This window comes from Spea bombifrons, chromosome 2 (genome assembly GCF_027358695.1).
Source record: "Spea bombifrons isolate aSpeBom1 chromosome 2, aSpeBom1.2.pri, whole genome shotgun sequence".
NCBI classification, from domain to species: Eukaryota; Metazoa; Chordata; class Amphibia; order Anura; family Pelobatidae; genus Spea; species Spea bombifrons.
This window is the reverse complement of record NC_071088.1, coordinates 27,056,689-27,082,757: the sequence shown is the minus strand read 5'-3', so window position 1 is coordinate 27,082,757 and position 26,069 is coordinate 27,056,689. Positions and strand designations below refer to the sequence as shown.

General features: G+C 41.5%; 1 protein-coding gene across 1 annotated transcript in view; it reads right to left on the bottom strand.

Moving 5' to 3' along the window:
• The window catches only part of TSPOAP1 (TSPO associated protein 1), a 50,410-nt gene extending 25,980 nt beyond the window's left edge, over nucleotides 1-24,430 (bottom strand). Inside the window, exons 1-9 of the mRNA XM_053455869.1 lie at nucleotides 23,296-24,430; nucleotides 17,317-17,916; nucleotides 11,954-12,058; nucleotides 11,546-11,674; nucleotides 11,275-11,451; nucleotides 9,499-9,762; nucleotides 4,274-4,366; nucleotides 446-535; nucleotides 186-308 (exon numbers count right to left, since the gene is read on the bottom strand). Of these exons, the coding sequence (XP_053311844.1) occupies nucleotides 186-308; nucleotides 446-535; nucleotides 4,274-4,366; nucleotides 9,499-9,762; nucleotides 11,275-11,451; nucleotides 11,546-11,674; nucleotides 11,954-12,058; nucleotides 17,317-17,916; nucleotides 23,296-24,429 (2,715 nt within the window). The 5' untranslated portion in view covers nucleotide 24,430. The remainder of the gene's footprint in view (nucleotides 1-185; nucleotides 309-445; nucleotides 536-4,273; nucleotides 4,367-9,498; nucleotides 9,763-11,274; nucleotides 11,452-11,545; nucleotides 11,675-11,953; nucleotides 12,059-17,316; nucleotides 17,917-23,295) is intronic.
• Between the last annotated feature and the right edge of the window lie 1,639 nt (nucleotides 24,431-26,069).

Sequence of the window (26,069 nt, the reverse complement as noted above, 5' to 3'; positions counted from 1 at the left end):
CATGCATCGGATAGGCAAATATCTACGACTATCCTAAATCTAAGACCAAAGACTGTCGAGTCGTTACATCAGGATAAAGGGGCAAACTAGATAGAAGATGAGAACCATTTGGCCTATTTCTATGTAACATACTGGTAATACTGTCAAAAAATCTCTCCATTCTGGTAACATTGGCCCGAGCTCACCTTCAGCACTTGCTCTAGGTTCTCCAGCTTGCTCTGCAGTTGATGGCTCTCCTTCAGGGCGGAATCTCGTTGCTGAATTACTTCATTCAAATGCACCCTCAGGTCAGCATTTTCAGCGTCCACCTGCCCACAATAAGATTCATAACGTCTAAAAAGACTGCTTTTCAGGCAGCAATATTGAATACTCGCTTCGATTGCCCCTTTTATTTTGTTAAACACAACTGGATAAATCTATTTATAATTTTAAACATTTGCTTTACCTTGCCTGTCCATTTTACTTTGTTACTCAATCTCGAGTTCTCCTCCACAAGACGTGCATTCTCAGCCTGGACCTCCTGAAGCTTAATTTCCTGTTGAAATCACACAATGTGAAATGTATTATTAGAAAGCATGGAAATCACTTAGCACATCGTTTCATAACGAAAAGTATTGTGTATCTGTTACTAGCGGAGGGATGAGCTTTAATGGCATCTAAGTGCCTGCCCAACAGGAGAATTGTCTCCTCCGTTTCTCACCTTTAGTATTGGAAGCATGAATGCCGCTACGAGTGCCCGTATACTGCCATAACAGACTAGGGACAGTTGGTAACGGGTTATATCGTAGGAAAACAAAGATTACCTTTACTGGAGGATCTAAGCTGGTGGTCTATGCCTACCCTTTACGGTTTTTTCTATATTGACATTTGTTCCCAACTGCTCCAACTATACCCAGAGTTGTACATCATGCATATATCTCTCCCCTTCACCAACTTTACTTCTAATTCTGCCCATATATCCCTTCCTTTTCACATATTTTTATCATAAAGGGATACAGGGATTAGATTGGAAGAGGTGCTTGGAACCCCATCGCAATCCGTTTCTTTTGGCACAGACCTCTCTTCTGATCCGCGGCAAACCACGTGTTTGTAATGGTTAGAGGAAACCAGGTTATATGTATCATGATCCAATGTCATTTCTAATGAGCCGTTACTGGCTGAGCGGCAGATCTTGCTACACCACTGACTACTAGGCCTGTAAGTGCGCTTTCCTTTACGAAGGTAAACGGGTGGGGATGAGCGCCGATGGAGACAGAACTTTTTAACACGATGATCGGCCCCATGTGGACCACATTCCAATTACTATCCAGGTCTGAGACAGGTATGTGTAGCACAGGATTTACAGGCGTAATGCCCAACGCGGTCAGAGATGACATTCATCATGATGATCTAACGTATAAGCAGGAAAAACAGCTTCACAAGCATATAAGACAACCCTAGAGGGGCGACGGCAGACTGCTAGGACTCTAGGAAACGGGTTACATTCATACGATTGCAGCATGCGTGGACACGACTAGGCAGAGAGGATGGTAAACCGGTCACACTATGCAAATATATGTAGATACTAAAAAAAATAGGGCACACCGACATATATTTAAGGAAACGACAGATGATCTAAGAGGCTGATGAGATGTGTTGGCTGCCGTACAAAGAACAAGGAAAAACCTGCCAGGCGTTATCAATTAATAGAAGCAGCAACATGTGGGAATATCAAACCGTTCTCGCTCTTCAAATAGGAACATAAAAAACTAATAAACCCAGAGGCCTACAGGAAATTTAACCATGAAGTTCTAGCGATCTCAAAGAAGACAATATTTGTCTCATTGAACTGTTCTGTGTTACTTTAGCATTAGGCAATCATTTGTATATTGTACATTTCAAGTGCAAATGAAGGTGCCTGTATTTGTATACGTGTAATAAACATGTAGACAATTATCTTTGTGTATGTAACAGGAACATGGCCAATATGTGGAACAAGACCAATATAGAAAAAATGAAATCAAGCCCCTGGTGGACTGGGGTCTAGGGCCTTCTAATATTGATGTTTATTCATATTCATAATCATTCACAAGAGTCATGCAGCTGCTCTGTCATTACACACGCATCATGAGATGGAGCATCATATTCTATTTCATGTAACGGGACGAAAAAACCCAACTGCCGGAGACATTCCTCCTACGCATATTCAATATTGTTGAACCAAATATCAAATCAGTAATAATGCTGGGACAGTTAGCGAACACGTTAATTGTTAGTTTCATAACCTGCAATGCTTCATCACAACTGAAGCTCATCTGTTGCTAGGCAACCCATGTGATGAAGCACTGGAAGAGGGGGATGATAAACCAAAAAAAGTCTCCAGTTTCTCTCAGATAACTGAAGAATCCATTTAACATCACCATATCGCCTGGTGAGGAGCACATTGTATATGTGTGCCCATATAAATAGGGTGGGAGAGGCATTTTTAAAAACTGTATAAACCTACATAATATGTATGTCCGTGGCTGTTAAAACGTTAATCTTACGCACTATGCCATAGGAAGAATAGTCATCTCTAAATACACACAATCACACGCATAAAGTGAAATATAATATATATATCTACACACACACACACACACACACACCAGACTTGGTTAAGCCCTGGTATTTATTATACACCCCTTCCCCTAGGTCAGTGGTTCCCAACCTTCCTAATGCTGTGACCCTTTAATACAGTTCCTCATGTTGTGGTGACCCCCAATCATAAAATTGTGTAATTATATATTGTGAAATGTGTTTTCTGATGGTCTTAGGTGCCCCTGTGAAAGGGTCGTTTGACCCCCAAAGGGGTCATGACCCACAGGTTGAGAACGCTGCCCTAGGTGGTAAAACAGGTAGCCAGTGTGTAGGTACCACAGAGAAAGCTGCAGGTGAGGTAAGAAGGGTACAGGAGGCAGTGTGAGCGAGTGAATGACCGAATGAATGTATAAATGTTTGGTGGAGGGCAAAGTTTTTTTGGGAGGGGGCAGAATGGCACATGCAGGATGTTTGGGGGCAAAGACAAGCTGCCTTGGGAATAAATTGCATACACAATCTGTTTGGAAGCAAAAGTGGCACAGACAAGCCGTTTAGGGGGGAAAGGTGGGACATGTTGCTTGTGAAGTTGTGAAGGATTTTAATAATAATGTGATATTCTGTTATCATTAAGGGACAATATTTTAAATGTTATAGTTATTTGGACAACAAACAGTGGGACTGTTAATATATAGGTATGTAAAGTATAAGGGGTGTGGGAACAGAAGCTCGAAACATTTTCAGGGCTTTCATTCATGTGTGCAAGTGTGTAAGTTTGTGTAAATGTGTGGGCCACTTCACATGAGATTTGCTGGAGAGGGGGCAAATAGCCAATGGAGGCCACTTGACTTTAACTGCTCCCCAGGCCAGGTGCAAACATAAGGTCCGTTTCTGCATGGCCTCCCCAACCCAGCTAGCTGGCTTGCAGAAGATGCGTTTCCTTCTCTGTGATAAGCATACACACAGGTTGCAAAGTATTTTACCGTATTTCCCCATGAATAAGACGCATTTTTTTTCCGAAAAATTTGGGGTCTAAAAACTGGGTGCGTCTTATACAGTGCTTGTAGAGTGTAGATTGCAGTTACTACTTCCCAGTACCTCCCTGCAGTCACTGACAATTGGCCCCGCCCCGTTCTGACTCACTGATGATAGGCCCCACCCCTTTCCTTATAGCATCCACACTGCTCAGACAGCAACTCAGTATAAAATTTATATTTGGGCTGCGGAAAGTTAGGGGAGGTGGGGGTTAATTTAGGGGCAGTTATGGTTGATGGGGTCTTTAGGGATTACTTAGGGGCAGTTAATGGATGGGAGTGATGAGGATGATAAGTATGAATTTTAAGGTGCGTCTTATACATGGGGAAATACGGTAATATGCCTGGGGCACTATATTGTTTCTTTAACCAACTATTCCAAATCTTGAGCAAATACTGAATCCATCAATAGAGACAGGAGGACGGATGAAACTGCTTCAGAGCTTGGTCTTCTCTGACTTACTGATTTCTGGCCACTAAACTTTTTTTCTGTAAATCCCCATAAAGCCCTGAGGGTGTCTAGAGTCATTTAAGGCAGCCTTTGCACAAAGACTAGATTTCTTCTATGTTCCTTGTATGGGTTTTCTTACTAGGACCTTATTACACCTCTCCCTGGCAATAATTCGATTATTTTAAATTGTCAATTAAGGTGTGAAAAGTAGCATGACTTGAGTGTTACTTACCAATTCTTCACATCTCTTATGCTTTTTCTTCACTTCTTGCTCCAAGATCTCACATTCCTTTCGTTTCTTTGTTAATTCTGTAAATTCAGCTACCTAAATAAAAAACAACAACAACCCAGAGAAGCTCAGATACCAGGTTTGAAAATGCTGTACACACTGCAGAAGCCGAGCAAAAATGTCTACATGAAACGCATAACGCCAAAGTACGACCTTGTCATTTTCTACGTTAAACAGCTAACTTTAATACACCCATTGCACATGTATACACGCAATATCACACTACTGCGTGTGCCAACAGTCATTAATCTTCTGACTGCTATAAAACAGCATTTTGTACAGCATGCAATGGGTTAAAAGCCATGGCATTCCAATATACTGTACATCTCAATACAGCATCAAGACTTATTGTTAGACTTCCTACAAAACGCTTTAAAATGAAAGAAAAACCAGCCTTATTCTCCTAGAAGTAGAATAAGTCTCCGCTATGCTAGCTGAGGCAGGCAAGACAAGTTAGACCTTGAAACATTAACATAATAAAACATATCTTCGTACGTTTCCATTTTCACCAGTTCCATTTAAACCCTCTGTAAGGCAAAATAGTATATTAAACCTTTAAGGTGCTTCCCCATGCGTCCACTTTCTGCAAGAAATTGTTAGGCCTGAACATCCAGCGGTCGATTCTTAAGACATTCAGTGACATCCATGGTCTCAAGAATGCTTTGTATCTTTGTGTCTTTTTTAAGCATTAAGAATAACCACGCAAAATGTTGTTTGAGTGTTATAAAAAAAATGTAAAAAAAAAAAAAAATCGAAATGCATAACTTTTTTTTTTTTTTTAGCCCTAGAGATATTCAAGAGGTGGTAATACATTCATGCACTGTTAACTGAAATGTAGCCATTAAGAAGAAGAAGTTAACAAATAATTCTACTATTTACAACCTAATGATACATACTTAGCAGTCTAATGATTAAAGGGTAGAACGTGACAACTGGATAGGATAGAAAGCAGATCAGACGTCTAATTTGCGATTATGGCCTTTACTGCGTATCACCCCCGAGCATACTTACTGTAAAGCGCAGTAAAAGTTAAATGCCCCCCTACCTGAAACCTGCCTTTTTTTCACCTGACGCTGGCAGTGTAGCAAGAAGTGGAGTCAGGAACGAATGCCCTACCTGCTATAGCAGTCCAATCCCCCTGCTGCCACGGCAACCAAAAGGATTAAGTGGATCAGACCACAAGGCAGGCAGGGGAGGAGGACACACGACAGACGGGGCATTCGATACAAAAGCAAATATTAAAAATACCAGGTAAAAACACTACACGCGATTTGGTAGCGAAGCCATGTAAGAGGAGACCCAGCCGAGGCCCTAGTTCCCGTAACGGTAACTGAATATATGCTGTGTGCTCAGCACCGGTGGAAGAAGCTTAAATCCTAAAGGCTGTCCTTAGCAGGTGTCATAACTGACAGCACACACAAAATCCTCTTCACCGCAGCACCCGCGGTCTGACCAGGAACGCCGGAGGGGGCGCAGTGCTACGGGGCCCAAACCGGAGGTGCCGTACATGCCGATCACCAAGTCTCTCGCTTTATTATTCTGCTTAGGATAAAACACAACCAATATCCATAGTATATTTGTAGAAAAAAGCCCTATGCATGCGTTATTTAAAATATATATATTAATGGCATTATGGTGCTAGGCACAGGATCTAGTCATACGAACCCATTCTGCACTCTCACTGAAAAAATAGTTCTATAATCATTCTATAGAACAGACATGGCAGCCGCCTAGAGCCCACGCACATCACATGCTTCGTTATTGAATGTCGGAGGCTCTGAGACGAAGATATTACATGGTGGCGGATAAGAAAAAATCCCCTTAGATTGTAAATTTATGAGGACGGCGCTCTTTGCCAGTTTGTCAGGTATGGTTTTGTCGTACACGCGTGTTCTGTAAGAAGCGCTGTGTACACTGCTGGTGCGATATAAAAAAAAGATAATACCAGCAGAAGAGGTGAACATAAGAGATGACCAGGACTTCGGTCGGAAGTTTAGAGCTGGTAGAAAAACAAGGGCAGACTTAAATGGCCCATTTTTGCAATGAAGCTCTACAGTTCCTCTATTAACCGTCACAGGAAGATGAACGGGAAGGAAAAAGATAACGGTATCTCAGTTTACACAAAATCATGAGGAACTGAGAGCTTGTTTTGTGGCAATCTCCACCAAAGGCGTAGTCAGGGACAGAAAACAATGGGGGTTATTCACTAGGGATAGTTGTGGATTGAAGTGCTTGGCTTCAGTATACAGTGTGAAGGACCAACTCTGTGGGCTTCTGCTAAAGGAAGAGCTTGGCTGGCCCTGTATAATGTATAGAAAAACGATTAGGTATCTCCAAACTATCCTTGGCCAATTAAGTATTCGGGGCCAGCCCAACTCTTCCTGTTTGAGAAATCTGTTGGCTCCTCATAATGAACAGATATTAAAAAAAAAAATCCTAAGCTTCCCTAGAGGGTTAAATAATAAAATAAACACATGCCGATGCGATTTGTGGAACAAATAAGATTAAACACTAGGTACAAATATGAACAAAATCACATTAACAGCAATTTATGCCGATCTCGCCACTGGCTGACAGTTTTGATGTATGGTCAAAAATCACTACGTCAGACATAAAACATGAGCTTTGATTCATAATAAATCTCTCCTGAGCAGCACATTGAGAAATCAACCTATATTATGAATTATACGTTAATACGCGCTAATTATTCACAATTATTCTGTTAGTTTCCATGGTAAAACCTTTTCATGCCTCGGTGCCTTCCAAACCCATACTACAGTGCATAACAAAACAATCAGGAAAGGGGAAAGTCATTAAAAATATACTTCCCGCAATCATTTAAGGCACAAGGGAAAGGAAAACGTGGCGTTCTGCAGAGAATATTCCAGTTTCAGATACTAGTTATCGTACTCCCCTTACCGGATAACGCATTATAAGTCCTGGGCCACGACAATAATGTAAACGTGTGTACTACACAAGTGAGGATCAATAACGACATTTAGAAAGAAAAAAACTAAAATCTATTTAGTCTCATCACCATGACAACCAAACGGAATGTTCATACAGCTTGGATCGTTCTCTTGGCTGCTATGGTAATGTTGACGATTTTATATTTTTATTTTAAAACTTGCAGCGATACGATGCTAACAAAGCACTAGAGAAGAGGAAATGTGTGCGACACCTCAGACATATAATAACCAAGTGTAAAGAAACCAAAGATTTGAATTGCAAGGTGTGATACTTGAAGCAAGGTGCATGAATGTGAATAATCGACAGTGTTTATGGCAGCGGATTAACCGTGAATCAGAGCCCTGCCCCCCCCCCACAATAAACCAACCAATTTTTTGGCGAAACCTTTGCTGTCTGTAGATTGCCACAGGGAAATTAAATATTTGGTATCTAGCATTTGACTCACATAATTAACACAATTACGAGAGTGTAAAAACAGAGGGGTCAATATCACGCTCACCGACTACGCCTTGTTTACTGTCTACAAAGTTCCTTATCGAGGTATATTATTTTCCTGTGAAAACATTCATGGAAAGGAGTTTTTCCTTACTGTGTCCCAAAGGATTTAACCAGATCCATCTATTAAGGGCGAGTGGATATTTCCCTTCTATAGAAGCAAAACTAGTGCTGGGATCCAATGGGAAAAATACATGCCAGGTTTAAACCTGCTTAAACAAATCCACCAAAAGCTTCTCCTTTGCCTCGTTTTCTTATTAGATCCCTTCGTTGATTCCATTGCATCTTTAATCCTCAGTGAAACGCAGCCAGGCAGAAGGAGCCATCCCATTTTTCTACAGAATCTGAATTGTGTCAGTTATTAAATAAATGGTGTAATACACTTCCATGTATGCCATATTAAAACGTTCACACACACACACAAACGTATCTGGTAGACTTGTGCAAATAAACCAAAAAAGGATTGACAAAATTTTCCTTTCTTTTTTGGTAAATTCGTTTTCAGACAATGAATTCCATTTCCTGCCCACTCGTTTTGGACAAAAATCGGAAGGCTATTTAGATTCAGAAACAAAATGTGTTGTCTATGTTTTCTTACACCGTTTCATTTATGTTCTCTCATATTGTCTCTGAATGTCTTCCTATCTTCTCCGCTGACCGCTTCCCTGACCCTCGCAGCTCCGGTTCTTCTCTGGCATATTGTCTTCTTTCTTTGTCCGCTTCTCTGCGGAAGTACGCCCGGGAGGTCATGCCCCACCGTCCACAAAAGACGGAGTCTCCAGGCATACCCTCTACACGAACATCCAATCGGGCACAGGATTTGCCCAGAACCTCCACCATTGTGCGGATGTTCACCCAAGATCACGACCAGGGGAGCTGCGCGGCACCAAGACAGGGACATGGAAGCGGTTGGCCGAGCACGTAGGGAGACATGCCAGAGAGCGGGAGTGAGAGAACCAAAGAAATTCAAATGAAAATCTGGAGCTCTTTGCTTCGTTTTGCTGCGGGTCCCTGCTCGTTTTCCAAGATTCAGACTAATCGACAAAATTGGGAAATTTCGTTAAAATTGCAATTCGCATGAATCTGAAGTCTAGTATCTAGTATGCTTGGATTCATGAATTCAAAGGGCAGCATCCTCTGTACAGCGGGATGTACTTTTTTTTGGTTGCGCTAGTATGGTTTTAGATTTCCCAACCAGGAATAGGAATATGCTGACAAGTAAAGAGGTTATTGGGGGTGCAACTAACTGCTTGTTTACATCCATGCATATATTTCCAAACCAGGTGACAAATATTTTTTTATTTTTATAATTTAAAACACGCCACATCCTTCCTTGCTCATTCCAACATTTCAAAGTTAAGAGAAAAATATCTGCCATTCTTGTATACATGTCTATAGATACTCCAGGTTCTTTATATAAATAAATAATAATAAAAAATATTAGGGGAGTTCTTAATTCTCATATTTTGCACGACCTCCGCCATTTACCAAATGGATGGTGCAAAGCTACCGTAACGTTAAAGGTGTGAAATCGAATGTAACGGCGTGCCTATTTCAAAAGGCAGTAATAAAAGCTATTAAGGCACCATTAGAGAATAAGACTATACCACACTTAGAAGACAGAAGTCAGAGCATGGGATTAAAGCCGCCACACACCAATTGTAGTTGTATGCAAGCATGAGAGCTACAAATACTTCTCTCACCTTCATTACATCTCCTGAGGTTGTCCTCATCGATTTGTCGCCACACTCCATGGGTTCATCGGAACCATTTAAGGTCTCAACGTACACGGCATCAGGTAGGGGAGGGGAAGGGCGAGGAGGAGAGACGTGGGAATCTGAACTGGATGCATGCAGAGAGTCCTTTAAATGTTTCACAGCTATTTGCCTCTGTAATCGTAACACTTCCTTCTGAGACTCATGCAGTAGACGGTCTAAATCGTTCAGCTTCAATCCAGTAGGAAAATCCTGCATTATAATAAAAATAAAAAAAAACACAATTAATGCACAGCGAGCACGTTCAATGTATTACTAGTTATTGGCAGAGCATTAACTAAAACAAGGCTTCCTAAAGATTTTATCAGCGTGATTTAGCTTGTGTACATACACAGGGATCCAAATCACAGTTAGTCCCACTGTCACTTCTATAGCTTTCTATGATGCTTTGATGTTTGTTGGGCTCTACAATTACTTAAATGAAGCTGAATTGGTAAAAAATGTGGAGACTACATGTTAAACTTTTATAACACATCTGATTATATCAATGCATTATATACATGTCCTTAATGATACTTACCTGCTAAATGCAAGGTGGTGTATTTTCTATAAACGGCAACTATGTTATGGGGACTTAGCTCCTGGAATATGTGCAAATGTAATGTTGCGGTCATGTTTTATAACATTAAAATACCTTAATTCTCTGTTTAATATAATTATGAAAGAGGAAAAAAAAAGGACTGGCTGCCCTGCATAGAACCAAAAATGATCTCATTCATGCAGAAACATAGCGTTGTAGATACATACGATAATTGCAAGCTACAAAGATGAATATATAAACGGGTCACTGAAAGAAAAAACCGGGACATTTTTCCACTTTTTTTTTTTTTTTTACTATTTTTAATTGAATTTTTCTTTACTTGTAATAAAGAAAAAAAATCCAATAGCCAGTGATAAAGCTACAAGTATGTAATTGATACACGTAGACGTAGGTCCAGTATTGCTTTTTAAATGGAGTATATTCTGTGTGCCCTTATACTGAGCCACTGACGGACCAGATCACTCAAGCCTAGGATTGTTCCCAGGATGGAAGCTGAATGAACACTTCTGAAGAGACTAGATATTGCATGGTAAAGAATGCAGCATAGCGTTTACATTTGTGATGTAATCACGGAGTATAGATGCAGTCCCATACATTTGTAAAATAAGCGTCTCGTAGGTACATTGGCTTTTAGACAAATAAAGCTCCTGTAGCTGCACATCAGACGCCTCGAGTCATACACCCGTTTCATCTGTTTCACAAAGCAGCTAAAGACGGTGGGAAAATTGGATGTGCGAAATGTGAAACGCCTGCTGTGTTGTTTCGAGGGAAATGCTAAATAATAGAACCATGGGTTTGCGCAAACTACTTTCAGTAAATGGAAGAAAAATAATGTTCGTCTTCACAAGCAGTCTCTGTTAAAAAATACTGGAATCTGATAGCTAGAAAAGAGTTAAACAAAAAACTATCCTAGCACATCCATTATGGTGTTGAGGGACTTGAACATTTCTCCTAAATTATTTGCAAAAATGTTACTACAGCCACCTTAATTAAAATCATTACCATTTTATGAAGTTAAATCGGAACATGATGTATGCAAATGTACAGCACTTTTATAACAAGACTCCTAAAATATATTGGTTCTTGTTAATGCATAATGTAAAGTTTATGTGATTTAGAACTCCGGTATAAAACTATCCAGCACCCAAAACATTTGCTCTTACCTTCCCGGCCGAAAGCTTGGCCTGCAGTTGGTGGCATTCTTGTTTTAATGTTTCGATTTGTTTATCTTTAGCCAAAAGAGCGCTGGCCTGTTCGCTCATGTCCCGTGCGCGCTGGCGTGCAAATGCCTTTTTACAGAGCTCCAAGTTTGTTCCTTTTAGATGTATTGGAGTGTTAACCTGTAATTCAAAGCAAATCATAATTAACAAAAACTTCTGTTTCACGGTTTGCCTGATGAAATATACGATTATAGCTGGATTTGGAGCCAGGCACCATTTTTAGATTTGCTTCTTGGAGCCTTTGGGCTCTCTCCTCTAAGCGTTTGGCTACGACTGCTAGCTCTGCATTCTTCCTTTTCAGCCTTTTCACCTTCTCTTCTGTTTCTGGAAAAATGTTCTTTCTCTGCAACGTTGGAGAGAAAATAGGTCAGCAAACTTGTCAGATCAGCAACTGAAACATATCCAAGTATTATAAGGATTGTGTTACTCGGGGGAATTTCAGTTTTCGCGTACGGAGGGGCGGCACAAACTTTCAGCAAGTGCAGTAAAGACTAAAACGCACAAATATAAGAAGTTTTTTGTGCTTAAAAAACTCAAATGACATGGTTAGCACATGCCTGAATGGACACTAGTCTTATGTAAAATAATAATTTGTCACGAGGTAAAAGAAAAACAGACTCACCAATAAGATATTTTCCGCTTTTAAATCGTTATAGCGTTGCTCCAAAACCTGCAATGTATTTAGCAATTCGGCATCTTGTTTGGATTGAGGGGGGTCGCTTCCATTCTGCACAAGACATTAAAGCAATTAATCTATACCAGTCCTTACTTTTCTATTACAGGTATTTAAGCCATAAGAAGAATATTAACAAAACATTTGTTTTTATTCTGCAAACATTGATTATACACAAAATAACAAAAGGAAAATAAGAAACATAAGGGAGGGCTCACAATCTTTGCTTGCAGTCGTGTTATTACACAGAATAACACAACTGGGGAGCAGCATTAGTGAACACCACATGACACGGCAAAACAGGTGAAAGGGGGGAAAAGATTATATTATCATGGAAGCGGGCCTACAAATATTACGACCACCACAAAACAACCTGGGGTCTCTTTAGGGCTTGCCATAGCGCATGGCAATATCGATGCTTCCACACACACGGCGTAGACCTTGATTTAAGTCTGCAAGGAGATCCAAAATGTCAGACCATGAATTCGGGATCCGTTCTATCCAAATGGACTGGTCACGCGAGGATGTGACGGTCACAGTGAGAAAACGAGGTACACTACAAAAGACTGGAAAGAGGCATAATGTACCCGCAAATGCCACCTTCACACCCTTATCGGGTTGCTATATGAAGACGGCTGCCTACCTAGACCAGGCTTCCCTGGAAAGCATTTCTGGTTACTGTTACTGTCGCATTGCGTTAGTAGTTCTGTATGATGGTCACCTAGAACTCTGGACTCATGTTCAGATCCAATACAAATCAACACTGCTTGCCCCTGGCTGCCACCATTAATCTATACGACAATCTTCCCGGAGAAGATACAAAGGAGCCTGTTAGACATATTTTTACGTTGTCTATGCATGTTTTTGAAAAGAAAAAAAAACTAGAGTTATTTGACTGAAGAAACAATTGGTTTAAGTGACAATATTTTTTCTACCCTGACCGACCGAGTAAATGTAGCGCAATCGTGGGCACTTCCTTCTTGATGGGGGGGGGGGGCAGTTATCACCACATTTGTCAAGTCACCAAATCCTAACATTGAAAGGGTTACATCCGTTCCGCTTCTCCTGTCTTCTTTCTTTGTCCTTTCTCTGTTGACGACTGGACACGGGCTCCTGGTGAACGTCCCCAAAAAGGCGGATTGGCGGCAAGGCTATCCCCGCAGCTCTGCCCTTTTGAAGAAGTCCACAGAGAGGCCAGAATAATAGAGATGATAGAGATAGAGAGAGAGAGAGAGATAGGTGCTGAAATGATCTCAACTGCCCACATCGACACCTTTTGCCGAAGTTCACTGGGAGGTCAGAATAATGAAGACAGATTCCCAGAAAAAGAGAAACGTTTCTGCAGCTCTCTTTATCCACGGAGTCATAATATCCAGGTCTTTCTGTGGACGTCTGCAAACTAGGGGGCGGGGGGGGGGGCCCACGGGGACAGCCTCTACACCTTTTCTCCAAAAAGAAAGAAGAAAGAAGACCAAGAAAATGCAAGATAAGAAGTAGAGCTGCACGGAAAGGTGACGGGACATGGAAGCGGTCAGAAAGTAGGGAGGGAGAGAGTGAGCGCATGAGGGAGAGTAAAAAAACAAGTCAAACTGAGACCTTTGCTTCATTTTTGTTTCCTTGAGGGTCCCTCCTCGTGTTCAGAGATTTGCATGAATTGACAAAATTTGCAAATTTCATTAGATCGGTACAAAACCGAATGCACTACATACCTCAGCATGAAAATACTTATGTGGATTTTTATTAGCAGTATCCACAATGAACTGCACGTCTCAAGCACATCTGTAAAGTAATTTAATTCCGGGGGAACTACCGGCAGCTCTGTGTGTTAAAGAATAGGAAACAAAAATCTGCATGATAATTCTTTATTACATATTGGGCCCATTCCCCGATTCATTAACATACAGAGTAGATTATCCAGGTAAGGAAACTATGAACATTACTTTATGTACCTCAGTCAAAAAACAGACAACGCTTAATTAGTTTGCCCTGCAGTTAATTACCTCTCAGACTAGAATTAAAATTAGGTAGGTATGATATAAGGATCGGCACCTGTCAACTTGAATAATCTGATAACAGCAAATAAAGAAGAGATGGATGCTTTACAGTGCTGGGCTCCATTATGGGTTTTCCTTGATTTTTACATAGAATTTGATGGCAGATTAGAACCTTTTGGCTGCAAATGTCTGTGTACATAATAAATATTAAAAACACACAGATATATATAGATATATATATAGATATATATATAGATATATATAGATATATATATATCTATATCTACCAGAGTAGATTTCCCTTTATATTAAGAGCAGATAAAATGACTATGAAGTGCGTTCTACGTTAAGGCACATCTGGCAGTCCTCCGCTGGATTAATTAGGATAATGTAACATCAGCTCGCACCGCCGTTTCTATAATGCCCCGGATGATATACTGAAATGTATACATGCCAGAATAATAAAGTGGAATGTTCCCTAAATTACATTTATTACAGATTCCAATGATCCAGCAGTTTGATTACAGAAACCCGAGCCCCGCATCTTGTGAAATAGCGCGCAGCGATTATCATTTTCCGCCGCTGGCGCATTTTTAGTACAAAGATTTTGCTTCCGGATTCCCAAACATAAAACGGAGGATTACAACCTTAAAAGAAAACTATAAAAAATAAAAGTACACGCGGCTTGCGCAAGAGTTCCAGCGGGTCTCCCGGAAAAGCGCTCCCCATCTCAATGGGAGAAGCGCTGGTGAATGGTTGCTTTGAGCAGGTTGGTAAACGTTTAGACCATTATGAAGGTGGGGGGGCTCTTAAAATATGTGTTAGATACCATGTGTATTATGCTGGGCAGAGTAAGGTAGGGTGGCCACAGGGGCCACACATCTACGTTCTTTGAAGTAGATGACCACTCAGAAAATGTTTGACGCAGCTGCAAAGCCCCACTTTAAGGGTGAATAAGCCCCCCAGCCACAACACCATCTTTCTATGAATTCCATATATGCCACCCTGTGAATTTTGTACATGGACCAATGCGTTATAAACCTACAGCAGAGTAATAACAAAGGAAATTACATTATCTGTCAAGGAACACACAGGCCTTCTTGATTTGTGTGAGATTAAAACAAAATAAACGGCTTGAAGGAGTCGTTCTGTTAAGGCGGAAATCCACAGGGACCGTGAAACTCCAGACCGACAACACTGAGCGGCTCTCATAAAATATTTACTGATAATGAAGCCGCTTTCCTATTTATTAAACACTGCGGTGTCCATTGCATTCCTTGCTCTGTTCCCTGAAGGCCAATACGTCTGGCGTGTAATACTGAAAGAACTGTACGGCCCAGGAAATAATAGAACGGATTTCACACCGCAGGGAAAGCAAACATGTTTGTATGATTGGCATTTAATAAATCAAAGTGCAGCACCAAGAAAAAAAAAGTATGTTCTAATTGGTAGCAATTTGGTGACAAATAATTTAAAAAAAAAAAAAAAAAAAAAAAAAAAAAAAAACTCAGACAAGATTAGTTACAGAAGAAAAAAATAAAAGATGCGCCGTTCTGGTATATTTACGAGTACAAATCGCTATGGTTACTGTGATTACTGTTGCACAGATGAGATGCATTTAATGCATACAGACAGGAGGATGTACATTAGTCCATGTTTTAAAGACAAAATGAGCAGAACGGAAAAATAAGGAGACTTTCCCAAGGCTTGGCAACCCGCTGTGATAGATTTTATTTAATAAAGATGTAAAAAAGGGAAGAGAAAATACTCATTGGGCGGCAATTCACACAGCTTACTATACAGGAGACAAAGTGCCCAAAACGCAGAAAACATCACTGCTTTTGGGTCTTGGCCAACAATTAAATATTTTGGATAGCGGTGCATTCATCGACAACAAACAAAACCGGCCGAATCCCATACTCAGAAACAGGCATTCTAGCTCTGCAACAACTACATCAAAAGAGAAAAGACTTTCAAAGTCACCCAAAGGAAACCGCGCCAAGCGTTCTGTTTGTTACACGTGGAATTAGACGGCAAATAAGAGCCATTCCTCCCGCCTGGTTTTCCTGATGTAAAGTACTCGGTGCTAGTAGCCACGTTTCACCGTTCACTATGAACCAAACTAGGACTGTAAACGCTGATCGATCATCTCGGCTTCCATTTAAAATAAAGACCAGCAACAGATATTTTGCACTCAGATGAAACTTATTCTAGCGGGAAGATCTATTTAAAGGATGTAGAGTCTGGTATCCGGACAAGCAGAGAATCAGAATAGGTCATTTGGGCTCAAACTCATTTAAACAAAAGTTTGGCCTGTGGTACCAGCCAACTCATTACCATTAACCTCCCCCATTATAAACTGGAACATACAAAGCACTTGACTATTACTTTGGCTAGGGCATGCATTATACCGGGGGTTAAATGTATTTAACTGATATTTATGAAACAAAGGTTGTTACAGACTGAACTAAACTAACTTATGGGGCGGAAGAATTCCAATAAGAATCACCGCAAGAAATAAATATCCTACCCAGATAACAGGGCCTGAACTCATGCGTTAAACCGCTCGACAAACGGCTACATTATTAAACACAGAGAATAAAAAAAGCTTCTAAATAAAATAATTTTGCATTCACTGACATTACTGTGTGATATATATATATATATACACACACACACGTTTAGCCCAAATAAGACGACTAAAACAGAAATAAAGCGATGACAGAATCACTGGCGATATCAGGACCAAACAGCTGGAACGGTAGACAGCACCAGATAAAGATGATACAGCATGCTTCCATATTACCCAAAATATATTTTAATTACCTAAAACCTAAACTATAATGAACCGTACGCATCGTATTTGTAATAGGCATGATGTAACGACGTGTTACCTAAAGATTTACAGCTACATGATGTCGGTTTCGCCAAAGGATTTCACATGTAACTGAATATTAAATGCAATCTGTAGTAAGCAGTCGGGATCACGTACTCTCGTATTCACAGATGCATTCCAGTATTTCGCGATCTAGACATTATACGGATCTTCTCTAACAAACACGATAAAAAGGGTGGAACGGAACAGGTTTTACCCATAGGTAGAACTGCACAGAATACAGACGCGATAAATAACCCCAATGAAGATTAGCATGTTCCTCTGGGAAACGTAAACGTGTCTTCTCCTAGAGAATAGCAGGCTGGAAGATGTTAAGCAACTTATTGCTGAGCTGTCCGTGGTGCTGATGCGTGGCCGCCGGTGCAGACACACATTGTAGAGAACTATATTATTTAATGTAAGGATAACGTATCGCTTCTTACCGTATTAATTGCTACACATTTGTCGTCCTGCTCGCACACCGCGTGTAAGGTTTTCAGCAGCTGTTCAGCAGTATGAGACCTAATCTCATTTTCTTGAGGGCAGACTGGCACTTCCTGATTATCTGTTGGCACGGAAACACATTTAATACCCTGCAGCTTAGTCCTTGATAACTTTGTAACGGGAAGCTCAAAGCTCGCAGGGACGGCAGGAAGATCTCCTGCGTGTTCTTCAACCCATGTTATATCCTTGGGGATATCCACTGGGGAGCTTGTGGGGTCCACCAACAAATCTCTCCTTGAAAGCATGGACAACTTAAACGCGAGCCCAGAATCTCCAATATCCGTTAAATGGTTCACTGGATGGGCACATTGTAGCACCTGTACCACAGGAGGCTCTACGTCCAACTCTGGTGGGGAATGGGCCATGACACGACGAAATACATGGCTGGGTAATTCCTTGGGAGAAGCAGAGTCATTCTCCTGGCTTTGGACAGCACCCGTCGACAGAGGTTTGCGCAGGAGACTGCATCTTGCCGCTTCCTCCAAGACCCATGGCTCGTCTGAGCCGTCTCTAGCTCTGCTCATGATGCTAGCCATCAGCTCTCATACGAAGCATCCTGCGGTTTGGATTCCATTGAAGGGAAATTAAAATATCATAAAATCAATGTTTTCTTGACTGCCGAGAGCGTGGATTTTGGCGCAGCGAAAAAAAATCCCAAAAAGACACCGCATATTCATGAGATAGAAGACTGCTGGGCTGTCACGCTTCGCTCGGGCAGAGAATGTGGAATCTTTCTCCGAGCTTCCCCGCAGAACATATTTCAAACACATCCGGCAACCAGTCTGAGTGGGAGACAATATAAGATCCTGGTTCTACGTGTGGAAACAGCATAGTATGTCTGCAGCGTTCCCTGAGTCACAGGACTGTCGTCGTTACGATTAGTTACTGTCTAAAGGCCCCATCAGCCCTCATGAGCCATCCGGATTAGGGAAGAGATGGTGTTCTGCTTAAAGTTAAATTCATTCTACCTCTGCTAGCTTCAGAAGTCATCAATATTAATAGAGGAGTTAAACCTACCAGATCCGTATAGCTTGCGCTAGGCAACCAATGAAAAGAGAGACAGATGGTTGCCATAGAAACTGTGCTGGAATGGAGTGTTTGCTGCCTAATGATAAAAGGTTAGGGTGCTGCAACACAGACAATTCTTAAATGGCCCCTCGCAAGGCATTGCCCCCCCGGCCAAAAACAGTAAACAATATCACAGCTAGGTGTTCTTTTAATAATATTCATTATAGACGTGTACAAAAACCATATTTAAAACCCAATAATTACAAAACATACAGCTCAATGCTAGTTGCGCATATTAGATGTTTTATTCAGATACAGCTGTATGCGATAACATACATATATATATACATATACACATATACACATATATATACACATATATATCAGTTTGATATACATATATACAAAAATAAACCATGAATTCCTGTATTTAGAAGGTGAACATAAGTCACCATCACACATAATAAAAACAAACATCCCCAGGTACGTGGTCCCAATACTCGCAGCATCCGGCCAGACATCCCCTCCCCGCATCTCATCTGCCTTCCAGTCACATCACCTGCTGCAACCAGACAGCGACGGCTCTCGCTTCCACAGGGAAATCGTCATTACATCGCGATATACACTGCGCTTTACAGCAATCATGCTGGACCAAGCCTAGATTGTACGATACGATCAAGTACATTCATTATCGTGAATAAAATTACGAGAGGTTTTATCCCGCGACGTGGCCAGAAACATCGCATTTTTGCTCCAGGTGTGAGAAATCCCTACCCTCATTGATTTGTTTCCGATATCTCTGTGGAAATACAGAAACATTGAAAATGAGCGAAAGAGCGTGAGATTGAGGCAGAGACACTGACAGAGCTTAATGGAGCAATACCTAGACTGCATCAGAATTCTAATGGTCAGTGGGAGCTGTAATGGCTTCTATTTGTATGCCAAGAAGTAGTATTTCAGACAGGGCTCTCTTTCTTGCTTCATTTGTCTTCATTATAAAGAGCTGGAGGCTTTTGAAAAATGTCATAAGTGTCCGTGTTGCATAAAACCTTATTAGCACTGCAGGTGTAGCTTGAGGATTTGTCAGCAACATCAAGACATCCAAAGTTACACAAAGTAGGGGAAAAACAGAGCAGAAAGCACATTAGCCTGTCTGTTACTTTATGGTGTTAATGTGTAAGAGTAAGAATAAGAATAATGGTTAAACATACAAGCATGAGTCTTTCTGGTGTTAAATACCCGCTGTTGTGAAAGGGTTAACTGCAGTACAGTAAAAAGTGGTGCAGCACTGATGAAAGCTGTGTTTTAAAGGAAAATAAAAACATTATTTGGTGCCTACATTTTTTGTCTGACTCCTGATTATACATGTGTGTGTTTGTATATATATATATATATATATATGATATATATGATATATATATACACACACACACACACAGTATTTGTGTGTGTATAACGGAAAAACAGTTTACACTTTACCCAGGGAATACACATTTTAGGACAAGTTAAGCAATTCACAGATCTCTAGTTTGAGACATCACATAACATGATAAAAGTTCACTAATGCAAAGGGTTTTTTTAAATGAATGTTTTTCGCACTATTTTTTTCCATATAAGCTAAAAAGCCCAGTTTATTTCTGAAAAGGTATGGCACCATAGTAAATGTGCGCATATTATATATATAATCTAAGAATGATAACCTTTATGCACTTCTGGTACTCTTGACTACAACTCTCATAACCCCCCATCACTAATAAGCTTTTGTGGCCTACAACTCGTATCTGCCTACTTTTATTTTAATAATTGTACTTAAATAAAATGTTAGCGTTCTGAGATTTTTTTAAATGTATTTTTTATTATTATTATTTCATCACAATGTCTGATCCCTGCATGGTATCTAAATGGAGATCAGCTGCCACCACACAGACACATTTTCTTCTAATACTGTTGCCAAGGTAGCTGGCAGCTATATCAGGCTGTTCGCTCTATGCCACGATCCCTTAATAAGAGGGATTTTAACATACATAGACGGCGAGCCTAAAGTGCAAAAACAAGGCATAAAGCGCAATTCTTTATGTACTTTAACAAAATGTATACTGAGGAGGAAGGAGAAGGCTGGAATATGTGGTTGGATCCACTTTGCCGCCCATACAGCATAAATGATTAAAATGTAAACTGTGTTTTAGAAAATCTAAAAAAAGTCAAATAAAGCAAAGTATTAACTGCATGCCCTGGCTATACCAAGTACTTTCATCCCGTAGGCACCGTGTACAATAAGCAACATTCACCCATTTGACTTTATATACTCAGCATACTCTTGTTGCATGAACTTCATCTGCAAGCCAGCCTCATTATACGTTAAAAATAGCTTTCCCTGTAAAACATATAATTTACCGCTATATGCCAACATATCACTAATTGTGCTATTAGTCTCAGCAGAAAGGGAAGGCAAATACAGCAGCAAGAAAAACAAAGTGAATCCCATGGAATTACCAGCATTTATGCACAAATTTGACAAAGTTGATAATCGTTTTTTTCCCGCTAATGTTCCAACTGGGTGCACGCCGACGTTGTGATACAGTGCTGGGGTACGCCAGTGCTGGGTTTTGCGTTAAGTGCACATTTGTTTTAAATCTTCCCACTTGCCCCAGACTTTTGGTTGGCATGTGGGGGAAACAAAAATACAATCCCAGACAATTAGCTGGAGCCTATAGGAAACTTTTTTTTAGATCTGTTGGACCTCTGTTGTGGAAGGACAGGTTCCGTCTATGGCTCAGATCTGAAGCCATCAGAAGAGAGGCCCTCGCAACAATAATAAAAAAAAAATAAAAAAATAAAAAAAAAATAATAATTTACCCTCATTTGGACTTTGACAGATCAGCAAACAAGTTTACCAAGTCATATTTTGTATTATGTATGTTTTCATGTATGTACCAAGTATGTATTTGGGGGGAGATTGTTCCTTTTTTTTGGCCAAATGGGAGTGTGCATTGCTCTGTCTTTATCCCCTCCCCCTCTGGCATGCTACAGCCATAACCCCACCCCTTTTTCTAAGCTTCACTTATTCATCGCTCTCTTTCCCCCTTTACATGCCCTCTGCAGACCACCATCTGTAACCAAGCACACCCACCCACCCGTCTGATCATTTTATTTACACATCCTATTTTGCATGCTGAAATCACTTATTTACCAAGCCCTAATTACTGATACAACAGAGCTACTCTCAGCCTCTTGTTTCAGTCACCCATACTATTCCTTTAGATTGTAAGATCTTGAGTGGGCCCTCATAAACCCATTTCCACCAGGAGCTTTGTGTTAAAGTACCAAGGCTGGAAGTTTACGGGCAGCTTGTTATGTGTCTGTATGTATTAATGTATACCGTATTTGCTCGATTATAAGACGACCCTGATTATAAGACGACCCCCCAAAATCTGAATATTAACTTAGGAAAAAAAAAAAGCCTGAAAAAAAGACGACCCTAAAGGAAAAAAGTTTTACCAGTAAATGTTAATTCATGTAATTTTTTTTTTTTTAATAAAAGCTATGATTGAGAAAACTATTTTTTTGGTTTTTATTTCCTTGTATTTTCCAACCTGTCCCCCAGTTACGCACATCTGCCCCCAGGCTTGCCACACCAATATGGCACTGTGGCCCATGATATGCCTTTTAACCCTCTATATGCCACTGTGCCCCATGGTATGCCTTTTGACCCCCTATGTGCCACTCTGCCTCCAGAAATGCCTTTTACCCCTATATCCGATTCTGGCATTTAGGGGGTTAAAATGCATATTATGGGGCAGAGTGGCATATAGGGAGGTATAAGGCATTCCAGGAGGCAGAGTGGCATTAAGGGAGTTAAAAGGCATTGTATAGAGCACTCTGCCTCCAGAAATGCCTTATACCCCTATATGCCACTCTGGCATTTAGGGGGTTAAAAGGCATATTATGGGGCAGAGTGGCATATAGGGAGGTATTAGGCATTTCAGGAGGGAGAGTGCTCTATTAAATGCCCCCTTAACGCCACTCTGCCTCCTGAAATGCCTTATACCTCCCTATATGCCACTCTGCCCCATAATATGCCTTTTAACACCCTAAGTGCCAGAGTGGCACATAGTGGCGTATAAGGCATTACAGAAATGCCCTATGCCCCCATTTAACACACACACACACACTTACTTACTTACCGGTGCTTCCAATGTCCTGCTGCCGGGGCAGCGGGTTGACGTCTCCTTCCGCTGCAGCCGGAAGGAGGTGGAGTTGGCAGCGAGGGTTTGTCTGCATCCGTCGTGCATACCTTCCCCGGCTGTCAGAGATCAGAGTTCCCCACACCGGTGCGTCAACGCGCTGTCCCGGCAATACAGCAGGAAGAACCGGTAAGCGTGTGTGTGTGGTGGATGTTAAATGGGGGGGAGACAGAAGGATCCAGGTCCCCTGCAGCGGTGCGGGGGATCTGGATCTTAGTCTCATAATCAGACCTCTATTTGAGGTCTGATTAGAAGACGACCCCGATTAGAAGACGAGGGGTATTTTTCAGAGCATTTGCTCTGAAAAAAACCTCGTCTTATAATCGAGCAAATACGGTATTTGTTATATATGTGTTAAACTGCTCCAATTAAATTTAATTTTACATCTTTGTGTAATTTATTGGAGCTTAATAAAGGGTAATAAGTATCTTAGCTGCATTCTAAGCAGGGGGCTTCCATAAAAGTATGATATCTATGCATGTTCTGGTGAATGCCTGTCCGAGCCGTCTTTTGATTGGCTCTGAATATCGATGCTTCATTTCTAGAGGACCCGATAAGGCCATCAACACGATAGCCAGAGATCCCAGCTAAAGACTCCTGGCTTCCATGACATTAAACACATTTCCAGCAAAAAGTATTATGAAAAAAATCAAAACAGCAACTTACAGACCACTGCTGCAAAGTATCAGTATCGCTTTCTAGGGTCCCAAAGGATTGCGGATGATTGCAGATCCTATTCTCCATCCCGTACGACTCTTGCTTTTCATCATCTGTCTTAAGATGAAGCTGATGCATCTCATTGCTGGAACTCCTCCATGAAGTTATGTCGCTGTTGGCCCCGGTAAGCGAAATACTCATCTCAGAGAAGGTATCTTCCTGAAAGCGTAGGGAACAAGCTTCTAAGGGTTCATTATCTGAGTACTTGTACCACCCTTGTTCAGCAGGACTTTGGGGTGAGCTCGTTTGCGGCAACAGGCAGTCAGCTATCCCAGTCTCAGAAGATGTTATCTCTTCTGACCAACGTCTGGTGTCAAGGCTTTCAGGAGTTCCAGGTTGGGATGTTTCCTCTACAGACCACGCTCTGGAAACAGCGCTACCAAGAGAGTGGCGTCCATATTTTACCCGTCCGCAATTCGATGAGTTTGGTTTCCTATTCAAAATTGCAGAGTAATTGCTTTTGGAGTTGGCCAAAATGTACTTTAGAAAGAGACTTCTCTCTACATCAAGCTCCTTTCTCAGGTGCCGTATACAGGAAGCTTGTTCCCCATCATATTCCCACCTGACTTTGGATAAAATATCTTGAAGTTTACACTGGCAATCACCCCCACTTGAAGAACTGTCCTCTTTTTTTATGGGACTGGACTTCCCAACGAAACCCTTGCTTAACAATTCATCCACCAGTTGTTTTTGTAGATCCCTGGCTTGCCGCACCGCCACGTCACGTTCTCTCTCTAGAGATGCTTGAAGTTCCTTCAACTCCTCATCTTTCCATCTTAGCAGCTGCCTTATTTCTACCTCCCGCTCTCGAAGCACTGCGTCCTTCAGCTGCTGAAGCTCGTGTATCTTCTGCTGCTCCCACTTGGACTTCGAGTTGTCCAGTAACTTCCTTTTATCCCTTTCTGCTGTTTCTTTGCAGCGCTTCAGTTCTGAGTTGTATTTTTTCCGGGACTCCTGCAATTTGATTTTTCCATTTTCCAACTCATTCTTTAAGTGGTCCAGCTCTCTTTTTAACTCTTCCAGCTGTAAATTGTCTGACTTATTGGGTGAAATACGAGCATTGCCAACATTCTCCTTCAACATGGCTAACGACATTTATTATGGAACGAGAAGCTATAAATGGAACATGGGGGAAGCTGCAAGGCAGGAATCGTCCAGAGGTGACTGAAATTACAATGAAAGCAAGCGTTAACAAGGCAAATAAAATTACACAAAGCAACACAATTGACTATAAATGTGACGACAACATTAAAGTGACTGTTCCACTGATACAGGCTGAAATGTATACTTTACTTCAGAGGACAGATCCGCTGAGCTTAGTGCAGTTATAAGTGGGACAGCACCCCTGACTCGCACCGGAGGCCCCCGGCACCCCTGACTCGCACCGGAGGCCCCCGGCACCCCTGACTCGCACCGGAGGCCCCCGGCACCCCTGACTCGCACCGGAGGCCCCCGGCACCCCTGACTCGCACCGGAGGCCCCCGGCACCCCTGACTCGCACCGGAGGCCCCCGGCACCCCTGACTCGCACCGGAGGCCCGCGGCACCCCTGACTCGCACCGGTGGCCCCCGGCACCCCTGACTCGCACCGGTGGCACCCATACTCACTAACACACACAGCACTCTGCCTCATGCACCTGACACAAATAGAAACACTCACAGCCCCACTGAAACAAACTCTCTCTTATTGCTCTCAGCCTCGTCCTGACAAACACAAAGTTATACACAGAGTATCCCCAAATTCACTAATTACACACAAATATATAGATAAATATACAGCTAAATCACTCTCGCAGAACTCCCATAAGCACATTACCTCACTGAGGCGCCTGGGCCTTGGAACACTCCCTCTCGCAAACTCTGTGAGATGGCGCGCTAGAAGCGCGGGGTCACATGACGTCACGTTACGTGACCCAGCCGAGCGCCCTCTTCCGGTATGAGCATAGTAGTAGTTGGATTCGTCTCTGTATTCCCATTCCGTGCATCCCCGTTCGTTACTCCCCGGTTTCCAGTACTATAAACAGACATAACTCATACTAGCAGACAGGCACAGCTTGGCGGGAAATGACTCTTAATACGCGTATGGATAAAGTCGTAAGTTTTGCTGAAATTTTCAGTATAAGTATAACGCAGATGTTATCAGCATTGCGCCCCCCCCCCCGTTGCCTTCTTGTTTTGACACATTAGAGCAACATGTAAAATAATCCAGTAAATGGACAACTGGAACGCTACTAAACGTGACAACAGAAATGTGAAGCTGAGGGGTCAATTCACGCACCAAACAGCAGAGGGCGCCCTTGTTATTACTGTCTATGTCCGCAGAGGGCGCCCTTGTTATTGCCGTCTATGTCCGCAGAGGGCGCCCTTGTTATTGCTGTCTATGTCCGCAGAGGGCTTTCGATTTCTGGTACGTGGACAATCATCCTGTGAATTCTTAGGAAAATAAAGTCATCATAAAGATAAGAATTTAAAATGTGTTATTTGATATGCTGATCAGATTACATATGGATTATGATACATCACAATTAACTCAATATTTCTCATTATTCATCTGCACTCCACCTCTGCTATGTGCCTCCTGATCACACAAAATGATTATACAATTAATACAATATATGCAGCCATTTCTAATAATAACACCGACTCGCCTTAATATTATACAATTAATACAATATATGCTGTCATTTCTAATAATAATACCGACTTGTCTTACTACTATATATA